The sequence below is a fragment of the Camelus ferus genome, chromosome 34 (genome assembly GCF_009834535.1).
Source record: "Camelus ferus isolate YT-003-E chromosome 34, BCGSAC_Cfer_1.0, whole genome shotgun sequence".
Lineage (NCBI taxonomy): Eukaryota > Metazoa > Chordata > Mammalia > Artiodactyla > Camelidae > Camelus > Camelus ferus.
In genome coordinates, this window is record NC_045729.1 from 5883639 (window position 1) to 5901622 (window position 17984).

At 38.9% G+C, this 17984-nt stretch overlaps 1 protein-coding gene across 4 annotated transcripts in view; it reads left to right on the top strand.

Annotated features, from left to right (window-relative positions):
- Positions 1–7916, top strand: part of BCAT1 (branched chain amino acid transaminase 1) — an 82502-nt gene extending 74586 nt beyond the window's left edge. For 3 of the 4 annotated variants that reach the window (XM_032472893.1, XM_032472894.1, XM_006184548.3), the window contains one exon: positions 1521–7916. In XM_032472893.1, coding sequence (XP_032328784.1) covers positions 1521–1562 — 42 coding nt within the window. In that variant the 3' untranslated portion in view covers positions 1563–7916. The remainder of the gene's footprint in view (positions 1–1520) is intronic. The other variant, XM_032472892.1, reaches the window with a different exon arrangement.
- The last annotated feature ends 10068 nt before the right edge of the window (positions 7917–17984 follow it).

A 17984-nucleotide genomic window follows, 5' to 3' on the forward strand; every position in this document is an offset into this window, starting at 1 on the left:
GAGAAACCTTGATATGTATTATGCAAGTTTGTAGAATGATAGGGCCTATGACTGTCATTGGAGTCAGAATTGATCTCAACTCTTTATAAAAACAACTAATTGAAAGCCAATTGACTTTGACCGATGAGATTCAAGATGAAATTATCCTGCTTCTGAGCCACTGTCTGTAGACCTGCCCACATGTCAATATGCTGATGCTCAGTTATTATTAATGGCTCAAGTATCTGATGTACTAATGGGACTCCAAATTAGAAAAATAAAACACATATTTTGCTCTTACCTTAAGTTGTGTTGCCACCATATTTAAATGAGGCAGGATTTGAAAATGTTGTATGCAACGTTCATTGTGAGTCAACAGAGTCCGCAGTGGGAGGCCACACCTTTCTACTGTGGATTAAGCAAGTCACTTAGAGTCATTGGGCTTCCTTCATTCTCCCTTTCTTGTAAACCAGAAGGTTGTAGGTAGACGCATTCTTGGCTTCCAGTATTTTTACCCATTTGATAGATTCTGCTCTTTGAGGTCTTCAGAGCCCTTTTAGGCACCTGGACAGTGTAACGTAGGAGGAACAGCGTTGCACAGAGGCACAGCTGGGCTCTGATCCAGCTTTTCCTGGAGACTTCGTGTCCGTAAATGAGAAGCTGGGCTTTAAAAGTTCATTCACACTTGATTTTTAAGCAGTGGAACTTTCTACAGAAGAAACCTCTCCTGGAATCCCAATATACAAAAGCAGTGGAAGTAGAATTGTTCTGAAGGAAAGCCTGGAGCCCCACTCATGGCTCACCCCCTGCATTCTAGATGGATCATGAATATTCTTTCCAATTCATAAGTTCTGATGTTTCATATGAATTTCAAATGAAGTTGTATTAGGACTAAAGAGCCATTTCATGTGATGAGAAGCTAAATACTAAACGGTAATGAAAAGGCATAATTGGGGAGGGTAGAGCTCAGTGGTAGAGCACATGCTTAGCGTGCACAAGGTCCTGGGTTCAGTCCCCAGTACCTCCATCAAAATAAATAAAATAAAAACCTAATTACTCTCCCTAAGAAAAAAAGACTGGTTAAATTAGTTAAAAATTAAAGATTAAAAATTTAAAGAAAGAAAAAAAGAGAAGGTATGTACTTTCCAATAGGTAAGGGACCTACACCAGCAAGAATTGTACAGTTTGTGATTCTTTCCAGGGATTTGTTTCTCAGTACATAAATCTCATTTTAATATGAATATGCTCTTAATGTTCAAAACAGAAGTGAACCTTTTGTTTTTTTGTTTTGTTTTTTTTTATCACAAGGGAGAAACTTTTTTGCGAGATGAGCAATGAGACGTCTGTCCTATATTTAGGACCATTTTCAATAGAACGTTAGGTTTGGAGGGACGCGGAAAAGGATGGGTCTGAGGCTGACATTGCTCCTTCGCAGAAGTGAACCTTTTGTACAACATTGGTTGTATCATTACATTTATTGATAAGCTCTTCCTGCACTGTTAGCTTTTACACTAAAACATGTTTTCTTGCTTCTGTTGTAGTACGGAAGAGAGGAGAGCGACTGGACAATCCTCATATCCTGAATGGAGAGTAACAGGGTATCGTAACAGGGGGCAGACTGTTGCATTTGAATTATGAGGAATTTCTTCGGCCATCTTTTTTCAGTTGTGCATCATGTAGTTTGTGTTCTCAGTGTTACCAGGGTGACGGTTTCCTCATGCCAGAGGAAATGAATTGCCTTCATCCAATGGTGTTTTATAGACTTGCTCGTAGAAGCTTACCTTACCATCACTAGAAAGTAGAGGCAGAGAGTGTTCCTCCGTCATCTTGGTGCCTCCCTTAGTACTTCACCCAGATAAAAAGATGTTTATTTTGTAGCATAACTTATGTTCTGCTCCTCAACCAAAGGAGTCTTTTTGTGTTGGAAAGCTGATCTGAGTAAATTTCACGGGTGAACCATTTCCTGTGACACATCCTTCGAAAATGTTTTTGTTTTTTGTTTTTTTTTTAAATCATGACTTTGAGAAATTAGATTTCCTCCCCTCATATTTCCTTCCAGGCTCCCCCTAAGTCCTCCTGAAGGTAAATGTCATCCTCCTTCCTGATGCCACAGTCTGCGCCAAGCTCTCCGTGTGCATCCGTAGGGGCCACCACTGTCCTCTCCACGTGTGTTGTAATCAGTCGGCTGTCAGGTTTCCCTGCGAGACTGAGGGGCTGGTGCCTTCTAGATCTTTGTATCCCTCCCTGCCAGGCACATCATAAGGAATGAATGAACATTTACCTTCTATAGAAGTGTACCTTCTTTGTTTCTATACTACGAAACCTCTGTTAGAATACACGATTGATTCTGAGTTTGTCTCTGTGTACCTCATATCTTTATTTTCCGCGGACTCCTAAGTCGTTAGAGATACTCAGAGTCATAGTTTGTGGAAGGAATTATTTCTTATTTGAAGACTGTCTTGGAATTGAAATAATAGCTCTCGAGAGGTCATGATACTGAACCAACCAAATGGAAAATGTTAAGTACATATCTGTTAAGTGTTAAATACAAAATAAATCATCATATTTAGTTTTTTTTTTTCTTCTTCTTCTTTTGGTAAAAAGCAAAGAGGTATGTGCTCTGGTTTTTGTACTTTGGTTTTATAGGTGCTCGTTTCTGTTGAATGGGGATTGAAGCAGCACGTGGTTAGGGGACAGGGAAAGCAATTAGAGATGATATTTTCCTTGTTTAGGAGCTGTGAGTGAAAAAATTGGATCCTGGTTTATCTAGGGGAAAGTCAAATCTTGATAGAAAACATTTACCCTTGGAAGGTCGACTCTCAGACATTATATTTTAGTTTCCTTCAGTCCTAATAACTTTCATCTTGCTGATCATATTTCATTCTCTTTTCAGAGCAAGGAAAAAAATTCTAAAAGTTTGACGTGCTGGAAAAATTTCCTTGAGGCATTAAGCAGCACACAGCAAATGGGGCTTTGATTTTTTTCCAAGACTTTTGGCCATGGGGTCTTTTTAGATAGGAATGGCAAAATGAAAATGAGGGAAGTATAAGATGAAAAGGAATGGTAAAAATATCTTTTAGGGGACTTTTGATTGGTGATATGAAGTCTTAGGAGAGTCTGTTCTTTTCTGGCCTGAAGTATTTTCACTGTCCTCTGCACACGCTCACCAAGTAGTGTTCTAAGGGTATGCGTTTGCCGTGGCTAAATCTGTGACCTCGTTTTCAGTATTGTAGTCTAGAAAAGACTTCAGGTATAATTCTTATCTGTCAAGTAGCATACAATAACCAGACTCACATTCCTATGAGAAATGGAAATCATTCGTTTGCCACAAATACATTTTATACTTTACATCTCTAAATTTAGTATGGCGAGACATGTTCGTTGTAAAAGTTGGAGAACAGTATGTCTTGACATTATGTCTCTGATTTCTTTCAACAAACCTTAGGAGCCTTTTAAGCCCTTTCTACCAGACTGAATCAAGATGAAGGATGTACATTTTTTAAAAAGCTGAAGGTCCCCTAAACTGGAGAACACAATCTGTCATTCTCGTTTAAGTAATAAGGCAGGAAATTGACCTTGACACTAACTTGTTAAATAGATTTAAAAGGAACATCTGCACATCTTTTTTTCTTGTGCACTATTTGTTTAATTGCAGTGGATTAATACAGCAAGAGTGGCAGATTATAACCAGGCAATTATCCATTCTTCGAGACTTGGTTATCGTAACACTAATTGATCATTTAAGGCGTAAGATAGTCTAGCATTAGGAACATGTGAGGCTAATCTGCTCAAAAAGATCAACAAATTAATATTGTTGCTGATATTTGCATAATTGGCTGCAATTATTTAATGTTTAATTGGGTTGATCAAATGAGATTCAGCATTCACATGTGCATGAATATAAACAGAACTGGTGGCACTTAAAATGATAATGATTAACTTATTTTGCATGTTCCCTTCCTCCCACTTTTTTTTTTTTTTTCAGTTTTTACATTTCAGACCAAGTTTGTCAGCCTTTTTCAAAACACGTTAGTAGAACCAAGGTTTTAACATGAATCGTTCAGGCACTGGACAAAAACCTGAGCACTTCCTAAAGATGTTTCCGAAAGCTATTTGCTATTAGCAATTTTCTTTCTTCCAGTCACTTATCAAGGACTCAACTCACGACACACCAAAAGAAAAGCCCATTTCACGGATGTGTATCATGCTCCCCAGGCCCTGCAGCTGCCAGGAGTGAATAAACTAATAATGTCTGTTTTAGCCTTTGCTTTCAAAAGTACAAAGGAAAAGAGAAAGAGGAATGCATGGCTAAGAAGCCTTGTTAGGGAATCTCTGTTTTTCCTACATCTTCTGTTTTCTCAAAAGATTGTCACAAGTAAAACGATCAGAGGCAGCAGGAAGATAGTGCAGCGTAACACCAAGTATATGACTTGACGGGTTCAGCCCTCCTGAGGACACGAGAATTTATACACCCTGGGTTAGAATTGCTCATGTCAGTTTTGTTACTTGATATAATTGTGCCCAAACACGCAGTCTTAGCTTTGCTCAAACCATGCACTCTTGGACACTTGAAGGCAATTAATGAGTATATCTTGGTCAAAAGACTTGTCGGAGTCTTTTATTAAAGCTACAGTTTCAGCTCTGCTTTAGGGAGTTTGTGCTGTAAAACCAGCTGTCAACACAAGCTTATTTCTTTTTCCCGTTCCCACTCAGTGCCCAATCACTGTATTCTTTTTCCTTAAAAAGTTCCTTTTTAGAATTATATGTTCAGTTTACCCTTATGATTGGGAAGAATGTATTTGAAGCAGAAAATGACAGCATTTGTTAACTTTCAATGAATGATATTTTCTAGTACTTAGAGCAATAAATATTCATGGGATGCACTACAGCTTAGACAGGGGTTAGAGAAACACTGGAAGGAGAATCCCTGATTTCATGTCCTGATTCTCAGTATGATCAAAGAATGACTTCCTTGTAATGTGCATTTCTTCAGTGGATATGTGAAAATTTGTTAATAAATAGTAATCCTGGCAAGTAATTTTTGTAGGTACTTTATAACACCCATCACTTTGTTTTGCCACAAGTAGAATGTGTTCAACTGTTTTCAAAATATCTGCCCTTGCAAAAGGAGGCAAAGAGTACCACCCTTTCATTAAGTGTTATTTATTAATTGACAAAGAACATAGAGATCATAGTTAATTTGATCAGTTAACTTGGTAAGTGTAGAGTGAGTACCCACAAATCTGTGTCCAACACAACGCACACAGTAGGGATTAGGAAGTTAGTTTTAGGAAATAAACAGTAGGTAGACATTACCCTCATGGAGTTTTCATTCCTACTTAAACCAAGTTTTAGATAGAAAAGCAGTATTTAATGTAGTTAGATAATAAGACAAAGGCTAGAGCACATCTGTATTCAAGAAATCACAACGAACATTTTCATCTCATTTTAAAAAAAGTGTCCTTTTTCCCATTCCCTTCTTTCCTCCCCTGCAAAACTACTGAGTAGGTTAGCATTGAGGGGTTGTTGGTGTGAATTACCTCCTGGTTTACTGCTCACTGCAAACCTGGTACGTTCGTTCACCGTTCTTTTGGAGCAATGTTAAGTTGTCATGGTACAAATAACAAAAGAACACCTCAAATGACAGCATTCTTGCTGATCTTCTTAAACTCAAAGTCAAGTAGTATTGAAATGAACAAAATGTCCCTAGAGTGAGTTTTTCTGGGAATTGTCATTTATGACTCAAACTGTTTAGACTGTTAGCTTGAAAATGATGGATGCAGCTACTCAGAAAATAGCAGGTGAAAACTAACGTTAGCAGTTTTTCACAGTTTGAGGTTTCAAAAGAAAGGCCATTTAAAGAATTGTAAAGAGATTCTTTCCTATCATTGCCAAAAAGCTCCTTTAAAAATACAAAGGTAGAAGAAAGCGGTTTTTCATTTTCTGCATCCATGCCGTAGTAAAAGACTTCTCAGGTATTAATTTGAGGAGGTGATAAAGAAACATCAACAGAATATAGAGGTGTTTGTGGGTAAATAATCCCCTGGGATCAGATATACATAAACATATTTGCTCAAGTGAATGATAAAGGCATGAAATCCAGTCTTTGGAAATGAGGTGGTCTTTGAAACCTACTGGATATATGTATCAAAGTTTTAAGTAATCTTTGTATCCTTTCTTCTGAAAGTATATTTTTCATACCACAGTAGTCTGATTAACAAGGCCTAAGACTTGGGTTTTACAGTGTTCTATCTATGGAATCCACTGTTGGGATGGTAAAAATTATGAGCTGTGATGTAGGAATGAATTAAAATGTTGATTTTGGAGAGAGGGCATAGCTCAAGTGGTAGAGCACATGTTTAGCATGCACGAGGTCCTGGGTTCAATCCCCAGTACCTCCTCTAAAAATAAATAATAAACCTAATTACCCCCCCCCCAAAAAAGAGTACCCCCCCATGTTGATTTAATTGACAGATTTCTCTGCACATCCACTATCACAAAGGCTGTGTTCCTTGTTACCCATCACTGAATGGAGAAAATTTTCTTTAGAGAAGATGTCAGAGGAAAAACAACTGGAAGTAGAGAAAGAAAGGAAAAATAGGAAGAAAAAAATTCAAACTTGCTTCTTTGTTGTCCAAGGGAGCTTTTTTCCTCTTTCTGCCAACCACAGGGAGCTTCAGGTTTCAACGTAGGTGCCAAGTACAAAGAGTGCCAATTGGGAATAAAAATACAGTGGCCAGCTCATCAGGTATTAGGATCCAGCCATGAACTTGAGATAATGATCTGATGGTCATGTTACAAGGAAACCACTTTAGATTACTACCGATTTGAAGAAGACTTTAGAATTGCATAGTTTATAAGACCTCTGATGTCATTTCTTCAACTGTTGTAAGATTTTTGAATCTTCTTGAGGCTGAAGTGGCAAGGAGTAGACAGTGACTTGTTCTTCTCCTTGGAAATACTATTTGCCATCATTCCCCTTTCCTTGGTGAAGGTTAACTGATTGGAAAATAAGTTGAATATTATCATTTCATTTTTAACTAAAATGGGCAATGGTTTCCGCAAGCTAATTTCAGAATGGTCATTAAAGCCATTCTCAGGGTCGAGAAAGAAATGCAGATACCTGCTTCAATTTCTACTTTATTGATACGTTTTTGAAGAGTGTTGGACTTCTCTCAAGAATATGGCTGTAAGTAGATCTGAATGAAGTCTTAAAGATAAGCCAGCTCATCCGTGTGCATCTATAAATTCTGCAGATGTTTTCCTGGCGACTTACGAGAATGGGTGATCCATCCAGTGATTTACCCAATTAGCTAGTACCTGGAGCCTAACCCACTGTTCTGGAGAATTTATGGTTACTTGATATGGTAGCTGAGAGAAAAATAAGTAGTTTGAGAAAGTAGTTTTTAAACTAAGAGTTTATAGATTGAAATGGGAGAATGTCAGCTTCTCTCTGGAATTTTTAGAACATATTCTCTTGCATCTAAATCTTACTGTAATGGGAAAACCCCACCTATTGCTTGTGTCAAATTTTCTCCTGTTGTGTAGTGATTCTTGACATTCTCTTGTAGAATGATCAAGTAGAAAGAAATAAACACTTTATAAATAAGGCTTGGCTATCATGAAAAGTTGTTTAAAGTTATGTTAAAAGGATTTAAGCTCACTTAAAGTGTAATGATGGAAATGTGGGAAATACAAGTGGGGAAAGGAAAGTACCTCATTCTTCGAAGGTTTTGTAGAAGCACAATTAAGCATTCTGAAATGGTTTTGTTACGTGTGAACCATCTGATGTGAAAGAACTCTACATTTGTAATGTCTGAAGGACCTGGAATAATTGTATTTTGCTGGCAATAGACAAATTCTTTATTGTTTGCAGGTTCCTCATGAAATCTTTAATTATACACTGTTTCTGTCACCAATAAAACAATTTAAAAGGATTCCTGTTTGTGTCGTCTCTTGACATTAGCATTTTTGAATGCATAAAATAATAACGCTTAGTTATTTTTATGATGTTCCAAGGTTTTGGGTCATGGGGTGTAAATGTTGCATGGTATTTTTAAACCAAAATGACATTGAGAGAGTGAAGGAATTGAGCACACCAGAAAGACCTGAAACCATACACCTGCGTAGAGTCTAGATATGTCTCGTATTTTTAAACATGTGGGTAAGAAATACAATGGGCATTTAAGAATTGTCCTTTCCCCTGGGTATGGATCTGTCTTTAGCAAAATTTAACTTTGCTTTTTGAATTTTGAACAGAATAAGGGGGATGGATTACTTCTTCCCATTCACTGTCATAACAGTTAATAACATAACACTGAATCTCCCTCACTAATAAAACAAAGTCCACCCACATGTGGCTTTAGAATAAAACACGATATAAGGTGAAAAGCATTCAACTGAAACTTAAAGCTGCTGTATATAAAATAAACAAGTTTAAACTGTATAGCACAGGGAACTATATTCAGTATCTCATAACCTATAATGAAAAAGAATATGAAAAGGAATGTATGTATGTATATGTTGGACTGAAACAGTATGCTGCAGACCAGAAATTGACACAACACTGTAAACTGACTATACTTCAATTTTAAAAAATTGAAAAAAAAAAGTAAACTTAAAGACCATCAATGATGTATTCTTTGAGTCAAACAATGATGTTTCTGAATTGCTCTCATAAGCACATATCTTTGAGAGAAGAAAGCCGAATGCTGTCTCTCTGAGGGCCACATATTTCGTTCATTTTCTTGTGATTTGTCCCCATGATTGCAAGTGTAGCAAAACCAAAGCTTTCTCGAGGAGTTACTGTAAACCAAATTTAAAAGTGTCAAAGTGTTCAGTGACCTTCTTCTCCTGACCCTGTCAACCCGTGAAAATACTGGCCTTTATCAAGATCTTTATCACAAAGTTCCGTGCAGAGTTTGGAGGGTCCAGGTGAAGGTCATTAGCCAAGTTCTCTTGACAGTGTCGATGCCCAAATCCCATAAGAGTGACAAAGATAGACCTGTCACTCCTGAGGGTGATGACATACATTCACTGGAGCTGATATGATTTATCAGATGAGACAGCAGTCTCCTTCAGGGTAGAAAGTGTCTCTTCTACATCAATTTACTAATAGAAGCAAAAAAAAAAAAAAAAAGGGTAGGGAGGAGGGGAATTTTCAGCCTTCATAATTATTTTGCTGTTAAACTGATTCAATTTGATCTTAAACATATTTTTTAAATCAAGAATTGATTCCACATACATGGCCTTTCACAGTTGCTTGGCGTCATGATATCTTTAGATGAAATGCTCTGTTGTAGCCTGACTTTATTTAAAATGGTGACGACTTGTAGAATCACATTCCTGTAACCAAAAAGCCCGCACCCAATGTGTGGATTCTTCTCATGTGGATGTCGAGTAATCACTGGGCTTCTTGCCTACCTGTGTCTGTGCAGCAGGGATCACGCTGACTGAAATCCATGGTTCATGCTCTCGAAAGGTCTTCATCACTAAGTCAATAGGATTTTTGCAAAAATCCATCAGATTCACTTCTGGAAATACTTTATAGAGTTGCAAGATTCAGGTTGATTGTATCCTAAAGACAACATACGTATATTTAGATGGAACTGATTAAATTAAAAAGAGATCAAATTGTATTTGTTTTCAAGAAAGCTACTATCATCTAGTAAACATTTCTCATCAGTGATAAGCAGAAGAGGTGCAGGCTTTTATTTCTGGCTTCTTCCAGATCATGGCTGGATGTAACAGAGCCTCTTAGGGTGCAGGTGGCCTAACAATTAAGAGAATGTTTAAGAGCCACCTGAGTTTGCCATAATCCACAGACATGGTGATTTAGGCCTAGCCCTGCCTCCCACACAGGGTGGCACCTTGCCTGGCACTGCTTTTGTCTGCCAGCTTGCTCTTGATCTCAACTCGCAAAAGCTCCCCTGGCCCAAGGAGACAAGCATTTAGCATTGAAAATTATCCTAGCTTCCTTTTGCTTGGGCCTAATTTAATTTATTTTTTTCAGAGAATGTCTTTTAAAATCTGAAACAGCAACCGCTGGATGAGTGTAGAAGTTATCTAAACCTCACTACTCAAAGCATCGTTACCAGACCAGCAGCACGGGCATCTGTTAGGCACTTGTCAGAAACGCAGAATCTCAGGCCCCTCTCTGGACCTAATGAATCTAAATGTGCGTTTTAACAAGATAATTCATCTGCACATTCACGTTCGAAAGAGGTGATCTAAACACTTCTCAGCAAACATCAGATGGAGGTACTACTGAGAAACTATTGCACGGTTAGAAAAAGATTGGTTTGAAAGGCAGAATCAATTTTATAGAAGGAGGCATTTGTTCTGCAGTTGACGTGAGTCTTACATCACCGTGCTCAAGGTAGCCTTGAGTTTGCTCAAAACCCACCATGTGCAGGGTTGGTTATGAAATGCCCTCCTAAACTGCTAATTCCTTCTGCGTCTTCTCCTGGCACTTCCTTTCTGTCTCAGCCTCATGTGAGTAAATTATCAGGGTGGTCTCTGTGTAAATTACCACACAGGAAACAACAGGAGACTCTTAATTACTGAATTCCTGCACACCATTTATTCTCTATATTAGAGCCCTTTGGAGAGCCTCTGGGCATCTATACGCAATTAAAAAGATAAACAACATTCGCAGCCAAGTTGCAGCTGCTCTTAAGTTTCTTGGAACACTAACTTAGATAAGTGCTTCCTTTCATATCAAAGGAAGTTCTCTGCCAGTGATGGTTGGTTGTCTGATAACCTGAGGGACTCCTGTGAGACAGCGCAGGGCCAGTGCTGGTCCCAAATGACCCCAGGGAGTTTTCCTTTCCAGTTCTGAGTGTGGTAGGTTTCTTAGAACCTGAAATTAGAGTACTGAGAGGCAAGTCAGTTGGGTTTAGCTCCTACCGGAAACATGTTCCTTGTTCTATTGTAGACCAGAAGAAGTAATTTTTCCCTTTGGTTGGACTGCATCTAAACCAGGACAGATAGGATGAACAAATTCCCCTTGAACTAACACTAGAAGAAAAGAAACAGCTGGCCCTTTTCGAAGATCATTCTAATGTTTAAAGTGTTAGGAATTTTTTCTCTAAAGTCTAAAATCCTTTTTGCTGCCAAAGAAAGACATTTTCATAGTCTATCTACAAACAGAAGAAAATCTAATTTTCCTCATATAATATGGTAGAGCATTATTATGCATAATTCTCTCTTCTCTAGATAACACTTCAGTTCTCATCTTTGTGTGTCTCTCTCCATTTTTTTCCTCTTCAACTTTTGTGCCTTTTCTCTTAAGCTGCTCAAAGCTCTCAGCTTCTCTGACCCTTCAGACTCTGGACCTGGACGATGCGCTTTAGTAACCTTCCAGCCAAGGGAGAGGACACGGTCCTTATGGGCAGCTTTCCATCTGTCCTTCCTGATACGATGCTCTTTTTACTACATTGCTTTGCTCCTCCTGGAGAATCAGTTGCAGTTACTTCTTCTGTGGCTTTGTCTTTTTCAGCCATGTACCTTTTGCCCCTCACCATCCTTGTTTAGGGTACTTTCTCCAGTTTGCCAGTAAATATTCTGAGGTCTACTTCTAACTCCCAGGTCGTCCTTGCATCACTAAAATGAAATCTGGTGTCACCAGTGATTAAACAAAGAGGAAACTCCAGGAAGTTTGCTCCAGGAATGCTGAGCAACAGACTGAAGTCAAGAGTTCTGGATGTGAGATTCTGCCCCCCACCCCCACCCCCCCGTCTCCTCCACCAGCTCCGCCAACTGGCCACATGACCTTGAACAGACTAACTGCTCCAAAAGAGGAAGGCTTCCATTCGTTGACTCCCTAAGTCTCTTCTTGTTCTCAGTTCCCTCAACTCTAAGGAATGTGTCATTAGTGAACTTGGTCTCTTCCATGACCCCTCCCATCCCTCCTCTCTCTTTTAATGTTTCTATTTTAAGAGCTTACTTGCTTAAAAATTACTCTTGGAGAGAACTTGAAGGTAATCTTGTACTTTTTAAAAGGGAAGTATTTAGAAATATAGACAAAAATCTAAAATATTATAAAGATTAATACCTCCATCATCCATGCACCCACCTCACAACTTTAATAAATAAAATATTAACTATTAAAGTTTAATCCTCTCGATATCCTCTCATCTACGGCCATTCCTTCTCTATACTTAGGGGTTAAACTCTCTCCAAGATAGTCATTTAGTCTTTAATGTAAATTTAAGTCACAATGTTATCTCTGCAAGGGGTATTGTATTTAAGCCTAATCTCTAATAATAAAATAAATAGGCTATAAATACATTTAGCAGAATTTTTGGCAGATGGGAAAGATGCAGGGAGCTGGGTGTCCATCCCAGTGGAAGGAGCTGGCTCTGAGAATCATAATATATTTACATTTTGTCTTACGTGTGCCAGCAAATGGATTGTCTCTGTGGCTGGTGCTTTATTTACATACGTAGGGCTCCAGCAACAGTACAAATTCTAACTTTTCGTTCCCATTTTGTATTTGCTTAACCTCTTCGTTCATTAGCTTTCTCTTTGGAAACTGAATATGGAAGAGTATGGGAACAGCAGTGGTATCTACAGCAGAGCAACAAAGAACGACCACTTTAGGTGCCATGAGTTCCACAGCAAGATGAATTACTTTAGAACATACATCAGTAATTACGTCAGCCCTGGCTGACAGTCACCTAGAACAACACTTGGAGTTACTAGGCTTTTGCTCTGCCCATAGTGTTTCCAACATCATCTCTGCCTTTTCCTTGCTAACCATCTTCCAGCCATAGTGGCCAACTTCCAGGCTCTCAGAACTATATGCAGATCCATCTCTCTCCAAGGCCCTTTGCACATGCTGTTCCTTCTGCCTGGACTGCTCTTATCCTGCTTTTCACAATGCTGGTTCTTTCTGCTCCTTCGTCTCCTCAGATGACCACCTCGTCCAGGGCCGTTCCTTGCCTGCCTTATCCCATTGCAGTCCTCTCTTAGTTTTCCTCAAAGCATGACACCATTGCAATTTTACTGTCTCCTCCATTAAAATATAAGCACCATGTGGGCCGACAGCTTTTCAGTCTTATTTCCCAGGTGCTCGCCAATAGTCTTGAGCAATACGAGGGACTTCACATAGCTTTTAAAAGAAAAAAGTAAGAGAAAGAAAGAAAGAAAGAAAGAAAAAAGATGAAGGGAGAAAGGAAGGGAGGGAAAGAAACAGGGAGAGTACTTTGTGTATGGCTCTTGTGCCCCCTTTTTAAAAATATTTTATGTTTTGAATAATTCATGGAAATATCCCTTGACTGTGGTTCCAAGTCTTTGCCACAGTGATTCATAATCCATGGTAAATTGGACATGTCTTCATTAAATTATTGGCTTGAAAGTGAATCTGGGCATCTTCAAATCCTTTAAAAAGACTTAAAGCACCAGCCCCAGCAGTCACCATTTTGGGGAGGCTACTGTAGGTATATTTTTTTTAACTTTTAACTTTGAGATTGTTATAGATTCATTCACATGCAGTTGTAAGAAATAATTCACGGGAACCCTTTGTCTCCCTCACTCAGTTTCCCCCGGTGGTAACATCTTGCATTACTGTAATACAACATCACAACTGGGTAAACTATTGTTTTTAACAAAGTGACAGGTTTTTTTTTTTTTAATTCCAGTTCTTTATTCATTCTCCATCTCTTTCACAAAAGTGCTTGAGGTAGTTTATATGAAGGACACAAATATAATACCATTGTTTTACAATAAATTACAAAGGAGGAAACAAGGTTAAAAGCAGATAAGTAAATAGGTTAATGCTAGGGGCTAATTCAAAATTGATAACCTGGTTCTCTGCAGAGTCAACAGATTCTAATTAATTTACAACTGGGAACATGCTAACTCTTCAATGGGAGACAAAGCCTTTCTTAGTTCCTGAAACAATAAAAAGTTCTCATAAGGGACAACTAAGTATGCTTATAAGAGACACAGGTTTTATCACCTTCCTTGAATTATAGTGAATGTAGCAGCAAGTGTGGAACCACAGAGCTGACTCATTCGCTAAACAGCTGCCTCCCACAAGGCCTGAGACCCTGTCACAGGCCTTCAGGGTTGCTCACACGAGTCGAAACACTCAGTACTAAATTCTCAAACCTCACCGAACTACACTGTATTATTAAACTTCTCTGAGTCGATCACACGGAACAGGCAGTATGGTGATAATCACAGCCACTCACAAATATGCTCGTTTTCCTCCTTGCGGGCCCCTGCGAGGACTGCAACTTCCCTTGAAGGTAAGCATGGCCAATGACTTGTTTCAGCCAATGAAATGTGAGAGGAAGTGACGTGTGCCACTTCCAAGTGGAAGTATTTAATTGGTGGTGCCGACAGCCCACCTCTTTTCCCTTCTTCAGTGATGGCCAGATCATGAATTAGCACGAAGCCTTGTCATCCGGGTCCAGGAGAGACTATACGAGACAGAGACTTCTGCTGACCCATGTTGACCACATCGCGTGAACAAGAAATAAACCTGGATGGAGTCACTGAGATGTGAGGGTGGTTCGTTACCATAGGTTAGCTTCATAGCCCATCTTGGTTGTTACAGGAAAAAGAAATCCCTTCAAATATATTTATCTGATTATTCTATCAAGTCAGGTTCCTTTTCTTGAGGCTACTCTCCTTGATGAGTATGGAAAAGTATAAATGGATCTTGCCACCAATTTAGCTGTAAGTATGATTTGCTCCTCATTTGCTCTGAAAATAATCTGCCTGTGACACTCTACGTGAAAATGACTCTAGCAACAGATCGAAACTTTGGGGACATCTCATAACTGGTCCCATAAGAACTAGTTAACTAGTTAAAGGAGAATAGCTGATCATTAAAACCCAGCCTAGAGAGTCAAGTTCAAAGTGAGATGGGAGGAAGTTGGCTGTGTTTGCTTCAAGGTACGCCCAACGTCCGCCATTGATGTGGACGGCTTCCTGCACACCATCCTTACAGGCACTGCTCACTCCCTTTCTGGTGATAAAAGGAAGGGGGAACTGGTACTTACACAAGGCATTTTAAATTATCTGTTAATTGGATGAAATGGCAATTAAAGTGCCTAAGGCCATATGCATATTCATGGATCATCTTCAAAGGGTCCAATTACCAAAGCCAATGAAAAAGATTATGAGTTAATATTGGATTGTGATTTGGGGCGGAGGAGGGTGAGGCATGTTCCGATATCATCCTCCAAATAGCTGCTAAGATTAATTTATCTCTCTGGTTTTATATGATGATGTGTAGCGAGGTACAGTTTGCCTGGGAGCACAGCACGTTTGTCAAAGGACCAAGTTCCACAGTGGGGAGTCATTGGCAACTTTCCTGATTGCTCTAGGTGTGCAAGACTCTAGAGGTACAGGATGGATTTCTTATTCAATATAAAAATTTAGATAATATTTTCCATGATATTCATGTCTAATATTAGTTCCATCAGAACTAAGTATTTCTGCTTGAGGTTAAGATTAAATATAATATTCCCTCTGTGAATTTCTTCGGGAACATAAAAACAGTATTTTTGAGAGCAGTAGCCACATTTTCTTTCAGAGCTGCCAGAAAGAGTATGGAAAAGAGATTTTGGGATACTGTGTTGAAGTTCTCTCTCTGCCTTGAAGAATATTTTGACAGTTAAGATTAAATGTCCAAGTGACAATGCAGTAAACATAAGTTCAAATTCCACAGGGCCCAGGAGTGGATGGGGATTACAGACACTCCACTCTGTCTGCCCTTGTTCTGCTCAGCCGCTGAAGTCGGTGCCGAGGAAGATGTGGAAGGAGAAAAAAGCCACACACATCCCCAGGGCACCCTCTAAGTGCTGAGTTTTTGTCACTATTTTTCTGCCACTTCAGATAATGTAAGGCAGCTGGCGAGATAGAAATGCTCAGTGACCAGTTTGGAGATTTCCAAAGATAAAAGTATTTTCAGTTATCCTTTGTTAGTGGGGGCCATCTGAAAGCACCATTGACTTTTTTAAAACTATTTTTTAAATTAATAGATTATTGTTTATTTGACACAACATTGTAAAATGACTATAGCTCAATAAAAAAAAAGTTATAAATAAATAAATAAACTCTTAAAAAAATAGATTATTGTTTAGAGCTAGTTTAGGTTTATAGGAAAACTGAGCAAAGATGCAGAGATTTCCCATACACTTCTTTCCTTCCCCCATCCCTTTACTATTAATATATTACATCATCTGGTATATTGTTAACAATTGATGAACCAATATTGATACATTATTATTAACTAAAACCCATACTTTACTTAGGGTTCACTTTTTGTGTTGTACAGTTTTATGGGTTTGGCAAATGCACAATGTCATGCACCCACCATGAAAGTATCAGAATAATTTCACCACTCTAAAAAGCCCCTGTAAGGGACATTGACTTTAATAGGAATTTCAGAAGTGTGTTCCCAGCCTCATGGTCCTCTGGACACAGTCTAGCTCTGCTAGGTTGTGCACCTACCTAGAGGTGCTCTGTAGTAATGAGAGGTGTGTGGCGTGGTCGTGACCGCCAAGTCATTTAGCGTCTCTCATCTGCAAAATGGGGATAAGTTCAGTACTTAATACGTGAGCATTAGATTAGAGTTTACATATAAAGAACGTAGTGCCAGGCAAATAGCAGGTAGTCCATACATTGTAGCTGAAATTATTATTCAAAAATGAACACAGGTATAGAACTAAACACACACACATGAATACAAGTTAAATTAGGAAAATCTGCATAGGTTCAGTGGATTGCATCACTGTCAACATCCTGGTTGGGAAAGAATCCTACAGTGTTGCAAAATGTTATTTATCACTGGGGAGACTGGACAAAGTGTATCTCTCTGTATTATTTCTCACATGTCACTTGTGAATCTACAGTGGCCTCAATAACAATTTCAGTTTAAAATAATTCAAGCAGGGATTAGGGGGAAGTGGTGGAGGGGTTGCCTGAGACTTATAATGTCATTAGAGACAGAGCAACGGCAATGAGTGATCATAGATCACACCCTACCTGGGAACCAAAATCAGCTGTCAAGGCCTTTGGGGAAATGTTGGAGAAATTTGAATATGCAATGAGAATTAAATGTTTCCTTGTTTTTGTTAGAATTGGCCTGGGTATTGTGGTTATAGAAGGAAAAAAATATGAATTTAGTGCATCAACTCTCTGTGGTCTGAACCTGCAAACCTATAATTATTAGAAAATCTCCTTTCATAACTCTTTAGAATTACAACCACCACGACACTCTCAAGGTCTGCTTAGAATTTCTAGAAGAGAGACTTACTAAGCACAGCAGGCCATTATTTTGTTTAACACCTGAGCCCTTAGATACTGCAAACAAAAAGTCTTTCGATAAGAGGGTCACCAACTCTACGGAACACACTCTCAACAAGGGATTACTCATCATAAATTCTGCACAGGCTTCCTCCCAAAATGAACTACTCAGATATCAAACAGAGCAACAGGCTTTACTGAGGATTCGGCTTCCTTGAATTTAAATGCCACAGATGTATTTGCAGCAAGAAAAATGAGTGAGTAATTATTGCTCAGCGCAGTGATGGCCCTCTGTTTTAGACAGCAGCCTTTCGACTGGAGCGGAGGCGCTTAAGGTCCCTGTTTGTGAAAAACACTTTGTTCCCATAAAGAGCTAGATCTTGGGGGCGTTCCCTACTGTCTAACTTTCTAGTTCTTGCAATTGATGAGTGCCTTTCCAGGTATGAAAGTTTGGAGAATGCCTTTTCCCCTAGTGACAATATTCACATTGCTTAGAAGCTTTAGGTAAAGAGTGGCTCAATCTTAGCTTCAAGGAATTCTAATATGACAAGCTTTTTTTTCCCCTAAAGACCTTTTGTCAGCCAGGCCCCTCTCTCCCTGATCATTTCTGACAGAAACTTACCAGCATGAGCATGCTTGTGGTATTCCTGGATCTGTTATGTTAAACCAAATTTTTAAAGCTATTTTTGAATTCAAATATGAGACTAAGCTCCCCATGGGGAATTCTTACTGCATATATA